This window comes from Natrix helvetica (assembly GCF_964273705.1).
Source record: "Natrix helvetica genome assembly, chromosome: 1".
Lineage (NCBI taxonomy): Eukaryota > Metazoa > Chordata > Lepidosauria > Squamata > Natricidae > Natrix > Natrix helvetica.
In genome coordinates, this window is record NC_138548.1 from 61,534,130 (window position 1) to 61,554,317 (window position 20,188).

At 39.6% G+C, this 20,188-nt stretch overlaps 1 protein-coding gene across 4 annotated transcripts in view; it reads right to left on the minus strand.

The window, feature by feature from the left end:
- AKAP6 (A-kinase anchoring protein 6) overlaps nucleotides 1–20,188 on the minus strand; it is a 294,028-nt gene that overhangs the window by 250,233 nt on the left and 23,607 nt on the right. For all 4 annotated transcript variants that reach the window (XM_081971195.1, XM_081971196.1, XM_081971193.1 and 1 more), the window contains one exon: nucleotides 2,770–3,115. In XM_081971195.1, coding sequence (XP_081827321.1) covers nucleotides 2,770–3,072 — 303 coding nt within the window. In that variant the 5' untranslated portion in view covers nucleotides 3,073–3,115. The remainder of the gene's footprint in view (nucleotides 1–2,769; nucleotides 3,116–20,188) is intronic.

Sequence of the window (20,188 nt, forward strand, 5' to 3'; positions counted from 1 at the left end):
AAAGCAAAAGAGACAAGATAGGGCTTGAAAATGGGGACAGCAAATGTCATGCCATTATTGTTTTCTGTCAACTCAAGGACCTATGGAGAGCAACTCTAGTGCTTTAACTCAGTATGGCAAAACCCCTGCCATCAGCCATTATGACAGTAACACACAACCAAGTGTTTCCATTAGTTAATGTAGAGAAATGTTTCATTCCTAAACCCTAGTCATTCCACTGCAATCAATGTGCTGTCCAAATGCTTTCATATTTCTTCTTTGTTAACTATATATCTAGAAGAGATAAAAGCAGTGGACAACACCTAGTTTTGATGATAATTCATCATGTTAGGCATCAAGTGCCTAACGTCCCTGTCCCCATTTATTTGTACCCATTTCCTGTGTTCTTATTCATGTTTATTCTTATTCCTGTTATCTTGCACATGAGTGACAAAATAAATACATAAATAAATAATATTAATACTGCCATCTCTGCTCTATTCCTCCCCTGCAGCCCAGAAATGACTGATCTCAAAAGATGAGGGACATTCTTTTTTGAAAATAAAGGATTTTCCAAAATCTGTAATCTGTCCTGGTCTCCTACCATCTATTGCAAGGGAGAAGAACAGAAGACAATCTGCTATCCAGTGTCCTCTTTTGACTGCTCTCCTTTATTCCTCAAGGGCAGCAACTGCAAGGTTAGGTTTCTTCTTCAAATGAAATGAGTGCAATTGTGGACTTTTCAAACATCCTTTTTAGACAGGCTGCTATTAAAACGTGTTGGTCTATCCTAAAAGTGGCAGCTCTGAGCAGGCCTTGAAAGTGTTATTTAACTTAATGTGTACTTTTGTCTTGAATGTGGCAGATAGGTCAAAGCTCTTTGAAGGAGCATCTGTTCCTCCCTCAGTCTGGCAGGTATTCATGAATACAAGATTGAAGGTTCATGCTAGAAGCTTGGAGCACTAGGAACACCCAAGGTGATGATGAAGCTACACAGCCACAGTTGCAAGCTGCCTGTTAAACAAGGGATAAAAATGATAGACAGTCGGGGCAGATAGACAAGTCAGTATGGTGGGTAATACATAAAGCCTTGGTGGGACTGTGGGGCATCTGCTGGTTCTGATCCAGCACCACCAAATTGGATTGGGGGAGAAAATTACAACCAAGTGGAAGCAATTAGACAATGCATTTGGAGTCATGTTTTGCCATATAATTTTGGGGAATTATCATTTGGGGGTTGCACTGTCTCCCAGACAGACCTGGTGCATAATCGGAGGTTATCCTGAATTTTGTGACTCCTGATTGAGGAGCAGATGGCAAGCATGCACAATGCTTGTTAGGCATCAGTTACACCCGTTCCTAGGCCAACAGGCCTTTCTGTCAGGCCCAAGGCCAGAGATGACACAGCAAAGTCCAGTAAAGTCCTGTCCTTTATTTGCTTACACCTAATGAATCTTGCCAAACTAAAGTTATAAACGTCTAAACCTATTAGATGCATCCTGAGAGATTCTGGGAAGTGGCTATCCTGAATCTCTTCCCTCACCCCTATCCCAGTCCTCCATTCATCTTGGGACTGCACAGTCTCTTAATCCATGCTTTCTCTGGGAAAAACTCTGTTGCCAAACGTCTCCCACACTGCTCCTCAAGGTGCACATTCCATCATACCTTTTCACACTTGTGACCTGGTCATCTCCTGTTTGGATTATTGTAATGCTCCCTACATGGGACTGCCCTTGAAGAGTATCTAGAAAGCTTTGGTTACTCAAAATGCAGCAGCCTGCATAGTTTTGCGCAAGCCTGAATTTGTGTATGTGTCATCTCTTTTGCGGGAACCGCATTGGTTGCCAATTTGCTTTGGATACAATTCAACCTGCTGGCTATCACCTTTAAAGTCCTACATAGATTGGAGCCAGCTTATTTGAAGGACTGCCTTTCCTCACTTCATCTGTCCAGTCCACCAGAGCAGAGAGTCAGGAGGTCCCCTGCATCTGTTAGGGAAATACACCTTTTGGGACCAAGAAAAAAACCCATCTCTGCCATGGGGGGGTTGGGGGAAGAAGAGGGATTGGGGTTTTAAATTGTGATTATTTATTGCTGTATGCCCTCCAGAGTCATTGTTGTGAATTGAGAAATCATATAAATATGTTTAATAAATAAATAAGAAAAACAATTGAAAAAATTGGACAATAGTTCTTGCAGAAAAAGATGACCTGTATACAATTCTCCCAGAAGGAGATAGTGGTTGTTTCACATTTCCATAATGTGTGTGTGTGTGTGCGTGCGTAAATGCATGTGTGTGTGTATGTGTCTGTGTGGTGAGGCAAGACTAGGAGGCATTATTTCATGGTTATATGCTACAGTTCTAAGGAACAGGCCCTCCCCCTTACAAATGAATTGGCTTCTTCCTTAATGTCAGATGAAATTCTTCCAAACAGCATTTGGTGGTGGTGGTAGCGATAATAATGATGATAATTTCCCCATCTTTATTATTTTTACTGTTACACTTGTCATAAGGTTGGTTGTTAATATTCTGTCAATTGCTGTAAGCTTAATTCATCTAATGTACTGTATTATCAATGGACTTTAAACTTCATTTGCATTGTGAATGTTCTGATTATCAGTTTTAAATTCACGGTACGGAAATAGAGTAAACATAGAAATAAACAAAATTAAACAACGAAACAGCTACTTTCAGGCATTTTTCTCCTCTCACAAAGCAACCTGCAGTCTCTGCCACAACCAAGCAGCATTTCAGAAAGAGAGCCAGCAGAGAGCAGCATTTAACCTTACTTTCAGTTGTACCAAATGCGCGTCCACGTGTTTGCTGTCCAGGTCCTGCTGCACAGAGTAAGTCAAATCCCGGACTCTCTCTGATGTCATCCGAAGCCATGTCTCAATCTCAGGCAAGTGGAGAACAATCTTCCAGTCTGCAACTGTGTGGAGTGGGGGAGGCTTTTCATATTGTTGCTCGGGATCAAAATCTTCCCTACCATCTTGCTCGGTTGTAGGAGTCGTATTGATGATCATGGGGGATACATCGGTAGGGACGGCATTCAGTTCTTGTGGAAGGATGGGGGAAAGTGCTACTTCCATGGCTGATGACAGAAGTTCTAGATCATGCTCCTGGCCAAAGCAGCTGCACGTATGGAAGAGGCAAAGGGCAAATGGTTAAAAAAACAATTACAATGACAAATACTTTCCTATAACTATCTTATTCTATACTCAATTTTGATATTTGGGTTTGAGAAGATACTCCCTATTATTTGCTCTGCTTCCCAAATGCCAGGAGTTGATAAAAAAAGGCAATAATTAAATAAAGAAGCACAAAAACAGCGAGGACAGAAAGAAAACTAAGCTAAGGGACATCTGTGCCTTGCTAAGTAAACTACCCTGAACTTACTTATGTAGATCAGGCAACATTTATTCTTATGACGAAAGAGAAATGGAGGTGAACATTGCTCCCTACAATCTCACAAGTGTCTGCAACTCCCCAATATCACTGCTTGTTTATCAGGCAAGATGAAAATTTTCCTAACGACATATTTTTTAAAAGAAGATATAGTTATGATTATGTTGCATGAGAAATGATTAGAAACTGTTATGATTATTATTATTAATCAGGGGTGGGCTGCTGGGGATTCGCACAGCTTGGGCAATCCTCTAGCTAGGATTCTGCTCAGTTCAGCAAACCCCCAAATGCCACCCCTGGCTGGCCACACCCACCGTTCCCCTCCCTTCCCAGGAGTCGCCACACATCCCGTTCATCATGCCAGATAAGTGCAGGGCCCGCGGGGAGGCTCAGGGAGGGTGAAAAACAGACCTACTGGAAGTCCCAGAAGTCTGGAAACCAGCCTGTCTCCGGCCTCCAGAGCCTGGGGGAAGCAATTTTCGCCCTTCCAGAGGCTCGAGGAAAACCTCCAAAGCCTGGGGATGGTGAAAAACTCCCCTCCCCCACTGTAGTAGGCCACGCCCTACTACGTAGGCCTGACTAGGCCATGCCTAGCATAACCACGCCCACCCAGCAACGGAGCAGCAAACCCACTGCTGCAGCTTTTGAAGCCCTTATTATTATGCCTAATTCATTATCAAGTTGCTTAGCAGAATCAAAAACTCCTTGTTAGTCACCTAGTTACAAAAGGAAAAACAGAAACTGTGCCCTTCTTAGATTTTTGGTTATTCTTCAAACTAAGGTAGAAAAGCCTCCTTATCTTTCTCTCTTTGTGTCCAAAAAGATTTTGCTTGTCTAAGCAAGGCAACTGATATCTCATCAACCAATTAAAAACATACTGGAAAGGTAGCTGACTTGTAAACACTTTTTTTAAAAGGTCTTGCAGATAACTAATTAAAACATCATCAAAGACTTTCTAAAGAGGGGGAGTTTTCCCCAACAAAGCTGACAAATGTTCAGTCCCAGCTGCTGTGTGTAATCTATCTATCTATCTATCTATCTATCTATCTATCTATCTATCTATCTATCATCTATCTATCTATCTATCTATCATCTATCTATCTATCTATCTATCTATCTATCTATCTATCTATCTATCTATCTATCATCTATCTCTATATATCTATCTATATCTATCTATCTATATCTATCTATATCTGTCTATATCTATCTATATCTATCTATATCTATATCCACACATGAGTGTGTGTGTTTTCCAGCATAACTCTGGAACGCCTCGAGCAATTTCAGCTAAACTTGGTACACAGATGACTTACCCTCTGGAACAAATACTGTGGGGGTAAGACACCCCTAACACCCCTTGGCGTGTGTGATCTGTTAAGATATAGCTGGTTGTCTCTTGTACAACAGTACAGCCATGCTACTACTATACAGCACAGTGGAGTTGCCATGGTAACGGCTTCACAGCACTCCACAAGGGGGCTCCCTCTGGTAAGGGAGAAAATCCAACATTAGAAATTACGTTTGGTCCGGATATTTTCCCCCTATAAATAAATACCCGGGCAACGCTGGATTATCAACTAGTATTAAATACAAAGCAAGCAACCATTCAATACGAGTGTTCAGTCCTTTCCACCATCTACCTAATGCATTATTATCTCTCGCAGCTAAATAGATTGAACAATCCACATTGCCTGGCTAAAAAGCTTCCTGCTGTAAATTAGAAGTTTATTGATTGGATTCAGAATTTGATCAAAGGCAATTTTAAAATGTATCTATGTACTGGATATTCGAAGCATTGTTGAACTCTGAATATTTTCATAATAACATCAACGAGCACTAGAACTAAAATCACACCGAATAAGGCAAATTATCACCTCATTATAGTAAGAAAAGTGAAATGAAAACTTTGTAAGGCAGGGGTGTGGGTTTTATGTGTCACTTAAAGGCCTGTACGGATGAAGCATATTGATATTTATACATGGCAGCTTTGAAATCCGCACAGAAAGACAAATATAAAAGGGGGAAAAATACTGATGCTTATAAATTGGCGGGATTTCTCCATCTTATTTCATAATACAATGATACTTCGTACCCATCGTTAATTGGTTCCAGGAGACGTGATGAGTACCAAAAATGATGAATACCAAACAAAATTTTCCCTTAAGAAAGTTTGTGGTGAATCACAAAGCAGCCAATACTGACAAGTTCTACCTTGTGCATTGAGTACATCTGATGAGTTTCAAAGCAATTGAGTACCAAGGTATCACTGACACATAAAATAAAATAAAAACACTTTATAGGTACATTTTATGCCTTCCATAGACCTGAACTACCTACCCATTGAGATCAATAGACAGATCACTTCCCGGGGAGGACCTATTAAAAGACATTGCATAGAAACAGAATAACAGGAAATCACTGGTTGTCACCTACAGCACACAACTCAAAGCTCTCAAATGCCTTAATAACAAATCACAGCCCTCACTGTACAATGACAATGCTCTTTATCAGGCACAGGCCCATACTTGCATACAGACAACTTGTAGCAGATTCTCACAAGCAACAAGCACAGGATACACATGCCAACATGAGAACCAGATCCTGTACAAAGATGTATGCCTTGCCTCCACATCTACACTAACAGGATCTTCATGGGCCTAACAATCACACACTCACAAGATTAGATTCTCCAGTATAATACATTCCATTATTTGGTAGCATTTGCCTCTCTGGATACTTAGGATAAATGGAATAAAGTTTGCACACACAAAAATGGATACAAATTTGACCTCAGGACTTGAAACAAAGACAATTTAACAATAGAGTTTTTAACCTCCCAGGCCAATCCACAGCAGACTTCAAAGTGACTATTTTAGAAAAGTCGGTCATTAATGGCACCATCAAACAGAGAATTGTTGATCTTCCATACATTAAAGGTTTTAGGCAATCTTAGAAGGTCTTAGCAAATACAATAGGTTTTTAACATATTGCAGTTGTTAATTGATAAAGTACTTGTAATTTATCCCACATGTAACTTGCATCTCTTCCCCCACCACCCCAAATTTCAATCCTACATCTTCAGTTTAACTCCTGTGCATCAGATGTAGTGAGAGGCAGCTCATGAAAAATTATGTCTTTTCATAAAATGTATAAGTCAGAAAAATTCCAGCTTTTTTGCCACTATAGATTAAAATGGGTCTCATCTATAATGTGTACCAAAAAGAGAAAATGTCATCTTCTTTCATCCCATTAATTTTTTTGCAAATCTAACTTAAGTGCAATGTAGTCTTTTACCCGAAATGAAAATTCTTTCATTTCATTTAGTACAAAGCTCAACAGCAAACACTTAAAAAGCACTCGGCTAAACATGCTCCTTTAATTAATTTTAAATATCATCATGTGATGGCCAAGACCAGAGAAAACTAGTTTTGTTCTGTTCTTATCACTCCCTAACTGATTCACCACACAACAAAATCTCAAATTTTCCTTTCCAAAAGTTAAAAGTAGCTAAACTGAATAATTGAAGACTAAAAAAGAGAATTATGTTATATTGAATATATAATGTAATATACAGAATAAACTATGGTTTATGATAATAGAAAGGAGTCACTTGAAAAACACTATCTATCTAGAGAGGAAAAATGGGTTGGAAATGAAGCCTTCCATGAAATATCATGCTGTTCTCCAAAAAGCCTCAACTTGAGCAGAGGTATTTAAGTAGGAAAAGCTCATGTGTAGGGACTTTTCATGCACACCTACATGTACACAAATAACAATCATGCATAGCTGCAGTTCCCATGGAAGTCTGAACACACAGGCTTTCCACTGACATCCAGAGGGAGAGTGGCAAAACATGTTCTTCAAAATAATGCTGCAAATGGTATATGACAAAAATGCAATGTCATAGAGCAAGTATACAAAAGTAGGTGTTGTGTTGAGATACAATAGGGCACATTTTGTCAGTGTGCCAGTATCACAATAAGGAACAAATACACGTATACCTTTCCCTTCTTAATAGCTAACATGCAATCATTAGATGTTGTATCTTAAGTGAATGAACAATGGGATAATCTGCATTGATTACTTTCAGATCAGAATAGATCTGGAAGGGACCTTGGATGTCTTCTAATCCAACCCCTGTCAAGCAGGAGGCTCTATACCATTTCAAATGGCCATCCAGTTCCTTCTTAAAAACCTACAATGATAAAGCACCCACAACTTCTGAAGGCAAGCTGGTCCACTGGTCAATTGTTCTCACTGTTAGGAAGTTTCTTTTTTATTCCGGATTGCATCTCTCCTTGATTGGTTTCCATTCATTGTTTCTTGTCTTGTCTCCTGGTGCATTGGAAAATAAATTCACCTCCTCTTCTTTGTGATAGCCTCTCAAATACTGGAACTAGTCCTTTTTTTCGCTAAACTAGCCATACCCAATTCCTGAAACTGTTCTTCATATGTTTTAGTCTCAAATATGTTTCAATTATGCATGTTAGTGTAATGTTCCTTCCACATAGCCCCAGTGTGTTTGCTTATTGCCAAGAGGTTGGGTTATATGGAGAGACAAACCTATTGGTTTCTTCATTTTTTAAAAAATTCCAGGCATACATTACATTTTTGCTTTTGCTAAGTGAAGGAGAGGCAAGGTAGCACTACAGATAACAGAGGACTGTGTCAGTGATTATGCAGTGCCAGAAAACATAGGTATAAAAATATTGAAAATGAATAAATCTGAGCTGGGTCTTATATCCCTTAAACAGATAGAAAGTGCTAGAGTTTGGAAAAATCTGTCATAATAAAACAAAGGCTATATTAGCTCCCAACTTGGAAATCAACAAAAGAAAGAAGAGAAACTGGATATGTACTTTTTTAAAAGTTATTTTAGTAAGAAGTGGACATTTGAGATGCTTTTTGTCATACAGAAATATTAAACATAAACATGTCTGCCTCTCAAAAGGAAGATTTGTGATTTTTTTTCCTCATCCCCCTCTCTTGCAGCTTCTCCCTTTGTTTTAGAAAAACCAGAATGCTTGGAAAATAGCTCAGAGAAAAATCACATTAATTGATAATGTACCCTTGTCCTCCAATTTTTTTTAATTTTCTTTTCCTTTTGTCACTCTAACCACAATGGTTCAGTGGTTAGAGCACAGTACTGTGGGCTACTTCTGCTGTTTGCTAGCTGCCTGCAATTTGGCAGTTCAAATCTCACCAGGTTCAGCCTTCCATCCTTCCAAAGTGGGTAAAATGAGGACCCAGATTGTTGGGGGCAATATACTGACTCTGTAAATGGCTTAGAGGGGGCTGTAAAACACTGTGAACTGGTATATAAGTCTACGTGCTATTGCTATTTAATGTCAACAATTGATAGTCAGTTTGCTGAAGTTGTCTGAGGTACATCATCAAATGTCAGTTTTCAAAACAAAAACTGGCACCAAACCTATATTTTATATAGTGTTTACTTTATTAAAAAAAAGCCCATCAGCAAAGAAAAGTGTGGATGGGTGCTGGGCTTAGAAAAGAAAGGACTGGGTTCAAAGAGTAAGCATTAGAAACAACAATACTAAGCTTTTCTAAAAGGGACCCTTGGCCTTATGAAAAAGTAACCAAGCATAGCTTTAAATATACAAAATAAAATAAAAAACTCTAATCCAATTGAAGTAACTGCATATTGATCCTAGATTTCCATACACAATCCTTTCCTCTAGAGGTCTGGAAATTTCTCACCTTCCAAACAGTTCTGTTTCTGGGAAGTCTTTAAGACAAAGCCTCCAGAAACATCTTTCTTGCCTAATTAATCTCAAGGCAGTGAGATCTGTTTAGGAATTCAGCCAAATGCCCCTCCCAAGTTTCTTTACTAGAAAATAACATCACAAGGCTACAATTCCTTGTGCTGATGTTCTGTTGTAACAGGGACTTTTGAAACTTGCTTTGTTAGAAGTGCCTGTTATAACAATCCAAAACTAATCTGCAAAATTCCTGATTTTATAGCAATCACTTGGCATGTTGGTCCACCCCCTCAGGCAAAAGTCACACATAGCCTTGGGTTACCAAAAGCTAACCACTGTTTTACATCTCCGAACATAATATGCTTTCTATGTCAACTTCGGATTTTATTTATGCATGCAACAGATGGTTAGAAAATTTATCATCTAAGGCTACACCTAGGAAGTGTATCTTGATTTCTTCAAGGAAGCACAATTGGATTATGTTTGTTTTGTAAAATTTAAAAAAAACAAATACAATTGGTATTTGTATAATTGGTAATGCTAACATTTCTGTTACCAAATGCTGCAAAGGTATTGATAGAATTTTAATAATAATAACAACACTAACCCAGTCATATTACTAGCGGTCATAGGCACAACTGCTTACCAGGAACAAACAGCAAGCAAATTGTCTTCTTGGATTCCCTTCTCCTTGCTTTCCAATGCAAGAGGAGAATGGATACTGTACTGTAGCTTTAAAATGGAAAAGAAGACCTGGTAGAATCAACATGGCAAAATTTGACCCCTCAGATAGTGTTCAGCATTTTCCATTGAGCAGAGTAGTGAGCAGTATGGTCCAATATTTAGAGGGCCACAGATTGTTGAACCATTAATACCAACAACAGTTTATAGGGCAGTGTAAAACATTTAAAAAGCACCCCTTTTTCAATCAATAAAACAGCCTCATCATTTTCCAGGTCAATGTGGCTGCTTTAGAAGATGTTCCCAGTTGCCTCTTTATGAGTGTGCATGCCCAGCACTATGCTCTGACAAATCATTTATGTGGAGATATTTGGGAGAACTTCTACTGAAACAGCAGTAGAAGTTTGGAGAAAGCTGTAAGTATTTTAATGATTCAAACAGATGTGCTTTGCATCCATTGGTTTCTTTCAAAAGATTTGCCCTAAGGTTTATTTGCTGTTAAGGGAAGAGTTGTAAACCATCTATTCAATTGTTTTATTCTGGAAATCAATACCCAGACAATTTAAAAAAGAAGGCAACATACACTCTACTCACAAACCTCTAGCAGTAGAGAACTTCTTTTGGTAACTGATATTAAGATCAAATTACTCTGACTCTTAAAGGTTTATTTTAAAATTCTACCAGCAATTATTTAAGCCCATTGGATCTAGTTCTGCCCTGCTCTGTAAGCTCTGCTACCTTCTTTTATCAACTATTTCAATAGCAGAATATAGCAAATGGAGGATCTGGGTTTACTGGATTTTTATTTATTTATTTATTTATTTATTTATTTATTTATTTATTTATTTATTTATTTATTTATTTATTTATTTATTTATTTATTTATTTATTTATTTATTTATTTATTTATTTATTTATTTATTTATTTATTTTTTGCTGATAAAATGGTGTTGTCTTGGGAGAAGAGATAACTCAAAATGTAATACATCCAAAGATCTATCTCATTACAAATCAATAACTTTTTCCAATAATTCTTTATATAGATTATTTTCAGAGGTTAAAAAAAATGTAGCAACATACTAACATAAAATTATTTATCAAATCCAGAGTGGGGGAAGAGAGTGGTATCTTATTTAGCTTCATGTTCCTGTAACACCAATTTTGCAACCTCCAAAACCACTTTATCTACCAAAATTAGATAACTCAAGTCTCCCATCATTCTGAGTCAGGAAACACGCAGACACTGCTATATAACTACATTTTTTTTTAAAAAAAGAGCAAACCCCCATTTGCTTCTTAAACCTATGAGACCAAGAAAATCCCAGTTCCTTCTAGGTACCTGATACCACTCCTCCCATCCCATCCCACCCCATTCTGAACTCCTTAAAAAAATGATTTAGTGCAGCCCCCCCCCCCCCACAACTGCCACTAAAATGTGCACAGTACTCCTTTAGAATTTAGAAATATACTTTTTTTTTACAACAGCTACAGACTAGGGTCGTTTCCCCACTTGTACCTAGCCATAGTGACCTCTTTATTCTGCCATGTCCTCATCAGTGGTGGGTTTGTACCGGTTTTACTACTGGTTCGCTCGCGCATGCACGATGCTTTTGTGCATGTGCAGAAGCATCTGGGTGGGTGGTCAGAGCCTCCTACCGCCACCACTACCAGTTTGGCCGAACTGGGCCGGACCGGGAGCAACCCACCTCTGGTCCTTATGAATCCTTCATCTCATTCCACCAATCTTTCTCTACTGTTCCAGTATTAAAGTAGTAAATTTTCTCATCTAGCTGGCAGACTGACCTGAGTGCAATCTGACATGCTTCAGTTACAATTAAATTGATGTTATGTTCAAAGAGACCCTGTGAACTAGTATCCTTGTATCATCAGGCTTCTTTCTGGCACAGGCTTAGTCCTCTTCCAGAATAGCATCTCACGCAAAATATTTGCACCAAACCAGGGCAGGTTTTGACAAGTGGCTAGACACTCTGTTCTAGACATCTGTCAAAATATACCTACTCTTCAAACATACCATATTAAGAAAAGGTGAGTGGTTTTTTTTTTCTTGCCAGATGTTTGTCTTTTAGTGAGTGAGAGGGAAGCAAAGCTGGGAATCCATCAATATCTGTTTTTAATATATTCCCTATAGTTCAAGTAAAGACAACACCATTTGCCAACATCATGATATGGCACGATAGGGGCAGTAACTTATATGCCAGTTTTCTGTCAGTTTAAGGACTAGTGAATACCATTTTAATTCACTCATGAATAACATCCCTCAGATCAAGCAATGTTTCTAAATCTTACACACCATCAATGTGTAGGATTATACTGTACATTATAAAAATTGCAGACTTCTTCTAAAGTCATCTAATCTTGTAGAATTTCACATGAAAATGCCAAAATCTTGCAAGATTTGATAGACTGGTGGAATCGCCAATCATTTATTTAAATTAGGGGATTGTCCAGTACCATTTTATGGTGCAATCAGTAGTCTCCTGGTGCCCATGAATATCATTGCCAAACCTGTTTCCCATGAAGAGTGTCAAGCACATAATGGATTTAAGAGAATAAATCTAACCTGGAATTGAGGGGGGAAATTTAAAAAACTTGCATTGCTGATGTGATAATGAATATCAAAAAGGAAGACCTGTGATAGCAGCTTTGTTAAATGTCTCTTAAATGACTAAACTGTGATGTTAATGCCTATAAATTTCAGTGACTGGGTTTCCTGATTTAACAGAGGAAACTGCATCTGTATGATACACTATCTGAGCATTATTATGCTTTCGTCCCTTTAAGTCAGCTTTGATTGCTGGAGACTACAGTTCCTGGCAACATTCCAGATGTGGTTTGTCTTTGCCTTCTTCTTCCTTGGATGGACAGAGAGTAATTGATTCAAAGCCACCCATCTGGCTTCATATGTCATGCCTGGAAGCCATCGTTTGCATTGAGCCTTCAGGCCTGCCACATTTAATGCTGTGGGAAACTGGGAGGGGGATATATATGGAGTGGGATAGATATAGTCAAAATAACATGCCTTTCTCAGAGAGTCAAGGACATCTTGCCCTGCACTTGGAATGACGTGATTGGGATGCATCTCCAGTTGGGACAGTGCCTGATTGGACCATGTAATGGACATGTGGGTGCTGGGCAGGGACTTGAACTTTCACTTGGATGGGGAAAACCCAGGATACTTCAGATTCGGGTTTTCCCAGATGTGCCAATATTACATCTCTAATAAAATGGAACTTTGAGGAAGCTCAAGTCTCAGAGTCTTCTTTCATAGAGGTGTTACTTGGAAGCCTGACATCATGCCTAAGACAGGACTAGAACTCAAAGTCTCCTGATTTCAAACCCTTTGTTGTTAGCCATTATTGGCTCTTTTATCTTTTTAGCCAATCTAAATTTGATGCTAAAAAGTTGATATAATTTAATCTCTGTCATGAACTGTGTTGCTTGTCAAGAAAATTAAATGTTCTACTAATATTTTAAAAAAATTGAAACATCGAACTGTGTAAAGTTACAACCTACTAACACTTTTCCTGATCATTTTGCTATTTTATTTATTGATATTTTATAGAAAATATTTCTGTCATTTATTTGGGATATCAATTTCAGTTATAAAACTGTATATTGGATTGGTCATTGGCCATCGAATATTTTATTCTGCAAGGTATAGTAGGTGGCTGCCTTATACTGTCATAGCCCACTCTGTAAGCATCTGAGCAGAAAGTCCACACTGCATCATTTTCTGCAATATCCTAACTTTCTAGGGTATATTCAAGGAGTTATCAGTATCAGTGAGGCTAACATTTGTGGTAGGAAATACAACTTTAACCAGACATTACATTCCTGCTCCAAGCTGGTATTAATTTTGGGAAGACCTGCCTCCAGACAGAGTCTTGCATTAGGTACACAGCATGCTACCTAAATATTTTATCTTAAAAACGTGGATTGGATAAATAGCAATAGCACTTAGATTTATGTACCATTCCCCAGCACTCTCTGAGATGTTTACAATGTTAGCATATTGCCCTCAACAATCTGGGTCTTCGTTTTCCTGACCTCAAAAGGATGGAAGGCTGTATCAACTTTGAGCCGGTCAGAATCAAACTCCAGACTGTGGACAGAGTTAGCCCTCAGTACTGCATTCTAACCACTGTGCCACCATGGTTCCTACATCCAAGCACAGATAATATATATCCTAGCCCTAATTCCATTTCACAAACAAATTAGGCCGGTGTTTAGACTTCAAAGAGCACAATGAAATGTACTGTGTTTAAATAGAAGAATGACAAAATGATGACATTATTTATAAAAGAAAGTAATTGTAACTTAGGGTTGAAATGAGGTCTCCTTGATGCTGTTTCTTGCAGATGTTTCATTACGCAAACTAGGTGACATCATCAGTGCTCTGATGATGTTACCGAGTTTAGGTAAATGAAATGTGTACAACAAAACAACCAAGCTCAGATGCCATTACTTGCTTGAGTCTTTTGGTTGGCATGTCAGAAGTGAGCTTTTCAGTTGGCATCTGAATGAAAAATTATCCTGAGTAATTAAAGCTGGACAGGATATCATAAATCTTCCAAGGTATATCTGTTTGGGGGGTGAGAGTAGTAAAAGTTTAGTCTGGCAAGATTGATGTCAGGCCTAGGCCAAGAATGATGTAGAACAATCCAGTTCAGTTCAGTTCTTTATTTTGTCACATCATATAGACAGAAATGTGCCAGACTAAACATTTACTACTCTCACCCTAATGGCTACACTCTGAAAGATTTTAGGGAGTGGCTATCCTAACTCTGTTCCAATCCAGCTCCAGGCTGTGCTGTCTCTTGTCTTGCCTCCCCACTTGGAATATCCTCCCTCATGCCTAGGAAACTTCAGCATCACTATAATCCAGTGACGTGCGGTGAGCTTTACGGCTGGTGAGGCTGGTGACGTCATCAGCGTGAACCGCGGTCCCCTTCATGTTGACTCAGGAAGGAGGGGAATGGGACCACGTCAGCGCGCTCCGCGGGACAGCGGCTCCGCGGGACAGCGGCTCCGCGGGACAGCGGCTCCGCGGGACAGCGGCTCCATGGGACAGCGGCTCACGCTGCACGATCCCTCCTCCGCAATCCCTCCAGCCTCCCTCCTGCGTGCTCCGCGGGACAGCAGCTCTGCGGGACAGCGGCTCACGCTCCGCGGGACAGCGGCTCACGCTCCGCGGTCCCCTTCATGTTGACTTAGGAAGGCGGGGAATGGGACGTGCGCAGGAGGGAGGCTGAGGCTAGAGGAGCCTCCTGCACACGTGGTCCCATTCCCCTCCTTCCTGACTCCTGAGTCAACATGAAGGGGACCACGGAGCGCTCCCATTCCTGACCACGTGTGCAGAAGGCTCCTCAGCGCCTTTTCCCTTTTCCCTTTTTAAAAATTTTTTCATGATGAGAGCGGTGCGGCTTTGCCTCCCCTGCCTCCCCTGACCGCACATCCCTGCTATAATCCTTCCCACTACCTCCCCATTAGGCACCATCCTTCATGTCCACTGATCAAAACACAACTGCTTTCTCCTGTGATTATGAAGCAATGCAATTTGGTTTTAAAAAAATAAATAATTAAGTAAGTAAAGTTGACCAAGTTGTGCCTTTCTAGATTATTACTAAATTATTGAATTACTTACAATGCCCAGTGTTCCTAAGCATTGACCAGATGAAATAAATTTTAAAATGTCTCAGGGCTAGGGATTCTGTTTCCTGATTAATATAAGATTATACTAATACGCTAATTTAGTGTACCCCTTCTTTTTTTATATTTAAAATATTCATTATGGGAAAAGGAAGATTTGGCATGTTGATACAAAATATAGATTTGTACTAACTTCCTTGAGATGAGATCCTCTTTGGAGGATGTTGTTCACTGAAATCAATAAACCTTGTCTGAAGGACCACTTAGCACAGAAATCCAATGCACTAAGTAGCTGCATTTTAGTTAATACGTTAGTGAATTTTAAAGTTGGTGGTGGATATATAAAGAATGGCAGAACAGCTGACAACCAATGACAAAAAAGCACTCAAAGCTTAGTGTTTATAATGGATCTGCTGTGATTTCAGCTATTGCTATAGAATAAGCTTTATCTTGGACAGAACAATGTTTCTTAAAATATGTACCATGACCCTTTTCAATCAAACATGTTTCCCATTCATGCTAATGGTTTAAAAATTGAGGATGCTACAAACCAGGCAAACTCATAAACATCCGAATGAGCTATGGAACAAATAATAGCAAGTGTTTGTGTCCCTTATGAACTTATCAGATTTTTGCAAGAGTTGTGTAACATGAAGATCACATCATTGTTTTTCATTTTAGCCTTGTCTAAAGACAAAAGCTTGATTTAGAGTTGCCTGCAACTCTCCGCATATCTATGTTGCAAAGAAGTTGATGGGTAAGCATAGGTTTCAGAGGGCTGCAGACAGGCTGACACGCACACCTCCTAAATCACAACTGTGTGTTGTGCATGCTGATTGGTTGGTCCAGCATGTTAATTGGTTGGTCCAACTTCCTGTTCTGTGCTTTGCTGTTTGTGTGCCCCCCTTGTGTGCCAGAATGAACATTTGCAGACATATAAATGCAACAGCTATGCAATCATCTCCAAACAACAGATGCATATGTTCCCTGACATGCAGTGATAGAGAAATCTAATCAAGGTTTAGTCTTAGTTTAGTATTTAATTTTTAGTCATCTAGTCTTAGTCTTTAGTCTTCTAGGCTTAGTTTAGTCTTTAATCTTAGTTTAGTCTTTCATATTGATGAATAGTTTTGGGTTAATGGCAGGGGTGGGATTCAGATGGTTAGGGCAAAAAACAGGCCTACTGGAAGTCCTAAAATAGGCCTTTTCCCTGCCTCATGAAGACCTCTGGAGCTCGGAGGAAACCATTTTTGCCCTCCTGGAGACTCGGGGAAAGCCTCCGGAGCCTGGGGTGGGTGAAAACACACACACACTCCATGGTGCAGGAGGCAGAGTAGGCCATGCCTACCATGGTCATGGCCACGCCCATGCCCACCCAGCAACCGGGCAGAGAACTGGTTGCTGACATTTTTCAATTCCACCCCCGGTTAATAGGATTAACCATTGATTCTGAAGAACAAGGGGGGAAAAGAACCACCCACAACAATACATAGTTAACAGTGCAGCAGATATCCAGGGAATTCAAGGGCTGTAGGTTAGATAGGTTTTAAAAAATCTTAGAAAAAGATAATAGGACACTCACATTTTATTGGCAAAAACTCATATAGGGACATATTTATGAAATAATTAAGTCTTAACAGTTTAATTGAGACTTTACTTTAGAGTTCTCATATGCTTAAAATGCTGCTGTGTCTAAACAGTTTTGTGACATTTCCAATGTACCATTTTAACTGACTGTAACTGAACAATTGAACTTAAATTTCAGTTTAACTTAATTTCAGTTGAACAGATTAATGTAATTCTAAGTTCAAGGTTACAACAGCACCTGAAAAAGATGACTAGCAACCAATTCTTGCACTTACAACAATCTCAGTGTTCCTGCAACCATGTGATCATGAGCCCGGGGAGGGGGGTGCGCTTGGCAACCAGAATGTATTCATGACAGCGGCAGTGTTCTGGGATCATGTGATCGCCATTTGTGACCAGCTGGTTTCTACCAAAGCAAAGTCAATGGGGGGAAACTGGATTTGCTTAGCAACTGTGTCAAAAAAGATAATAAAATCGGATGCGGTCATGTGATGACTCACTTAGCAATGGCATCGCTTCGCGGTGGAAGTTCCAATCTGAGTTGTGGTTATAAATCAAGGACCACTTGCAAGCACCTGTGCTGGGAATAAGATAAAGGCAAATATCTTGGAGGACAAATTAGTTAAAGATCTTACTGGGATATGTTTGGGGATTTGGTTTTAGTGGAGAAAGACCTCTAAGATTTTGTAGCCACCACCTAAACCTTTCCTAGTTTGCAAAAATAAAAAAAAGTTTTGCTTTTCTCCTATTTCTTGACAGAGAGGAAGCTAGTAGAGACAAAGAACATGATTAAGCAGAATGTGAGAAAGATATAACACAGCACAGTTTTTAAAAACAGTTTCAACAATCAGGTTGAAATCACGGTTTAGGTCATTTTCTTTGTTTATTTCATCTTGTAACTTTTTTTCTTGCAACTTACTTTGTTGATTATAGCCAAAATGGGCAGTTGTGCATAAAAAGGCAGACTGCCCGTACTTCTGTTTCACAATGTAACTATAAATGGTTTTTATTCATGCATCATTTGGCATGAATTACTAGTCATGCAACTGAATGACTTTTGTTTGACCTATCTGACACTAGTTTTTATGCTTTGGAAACAATTATGGCCCCCGAAAATGTCAAAGGTAAAAAATTGAAAAACTGTACAACCCAAAACAGAATTAAGAATATTTATTGATAAGAAAATCTTCTTATTGGTAAGGCAAAATTTTGATCTTGCTAAAATCAACAAAAATAACCATTCTCATTTGGCATCACTGAAATCATTTTTTTGGTATCACTAAACTCATTTATTTTTCAAGAGGCAACTGGACTTTCTGGTTTTTCTTTGAAGACATTTCACTTTTCATCCAAGAAGCTTCTTCAGCTCTGACTGGATGGTGGGGAATGGAAGGATTTCTTTCTTTATTTCATCTTGTAACTTTTTTTCAAATCCTTCCATTCCCTACCATCCAGTCAGAGCTGAAGATGAGGATGAGAAGTGTAATGTCTTCAAAGAAAAAACAGAAGTCTAGTTGCCTCTTGAAAAAAACACCTTTGGGACAACCATGACCCGGATGACTGAGAATCTCCATAGACACTGAACTCATTGGGTTAATTTTCCTTAATGCACACACAAAATCTCTAGTTTCAATCAGTTCTCTAGTCAAAGATAAGTAGCTGTCATAGGTAGGTTTATGAAGATAGGATTGTCAGTGAAGTAGGATAAGGCAGTCATCTCAGATGGTAGATGCTAGGGCAGTGATGGCGAACCTTTTTTGGCTCGCGTGCCACAAGTGGGGGGAGCGCAGGGAGGTCATGTGTGGGCGTGCCGCATCCATAATGCAATGCGTGACACACACACACCCCATTTTTACATGCTTTTTTCGCCCTCCCCAGGCTCCAGAGGCTTTATAGGAGCCTGGGGAGGGTGAAAAGAGCCTCCCCCACCCCACCCCCGGAAGCCCTCCGGAGGCTTCAGGGACTGTCTGGAGGCTTCCCTGAAGCCTTTGGAATGCTTAAAACGACCCTCCGACCGGTTTGCTCGGAGGGTCGCTTTGAGCGCTCCGAAGGCGTCAGGGAAGTCTCCGGACGGTCCCTCAAGCCTTCGGAACACTTAAAACGACCCTCTGAGCGTCATTTTAAGCATTCCGAAGGCTTCAGGGAAGCCTCTGGATGGTCCCTGAAGCCTCCGGAGAGCCTCCTGGGAGGACGGGGGAGGCTCTTTTCACCCTCCCCAGGCTCCTATAAAGCCTCTGGAGCCTGGGGAGGGCGAAAAATGGCTTTTAAAAATGGTGAACTCAGCTGACAGGGCAGTGCCTCGCGTTCCCTGACAAATGGCTCCGCGTGCCACCTGTGGCACGCATGCCATAGGTTCGCCATCACTGTGCTAGGGAATCATGGTGGCATGATTTTCAAGCTGTCTCTCTCAAGCATCCCTGCCATCCATATCTCTTGAATTCCACAGCAGATTCAGTCTTTTAATTGCAATGATATTTCCCTAGGGCTGGTCAACTGTCTTCCCTGAATATCATATGGCTTGGTCTGAACCTGCTGTCCTCATTGTCAGTAATTAGAAAAACATAAATGGCAGCGGGGTCAATTACTGCCCATGGAATGAGAGGGTATTATACTTTTATTCACCCTTGGAACTAAGATATCTGGGGCCTGGTTTGCCTCAACTTCCTCATATACAGAATGAGGATAATACAATTGTGGGGAAAACATTTTGAAGATTTAAAATGTGTCATTCTTGATGTTCTCATGGAGGTTATCAAGAACTTTTGCTGTTGAAGAAGACTTCACATATATAAAGAATAATCCTGTACTTGCCATAGAAGAAAGTGAAGCATTTTTTATTTATTTTTTTATTTTTCTTAGCGCTTATAGACCGCCCCCTCTCCCGAAAGGGACTCCAATTCCTTTCGGAATAGTCCAATTCTATGCTTTGTCATTCCAATTTGAAAGAGAGGTGTCAGTAAAATCAGCACTTTACTGATACCTATCTCTGTCAGTAAATAGTATTTAATCAAATATTACATTAAACCCCAAGTTAGGATTTTAGCCTTAGGCACTTTTATATAATTTTTTATATAATTATCCCATTGGGTGGGATATAATTTTATATAATTATCCCATTGGGTGAAAAAAATATCATATC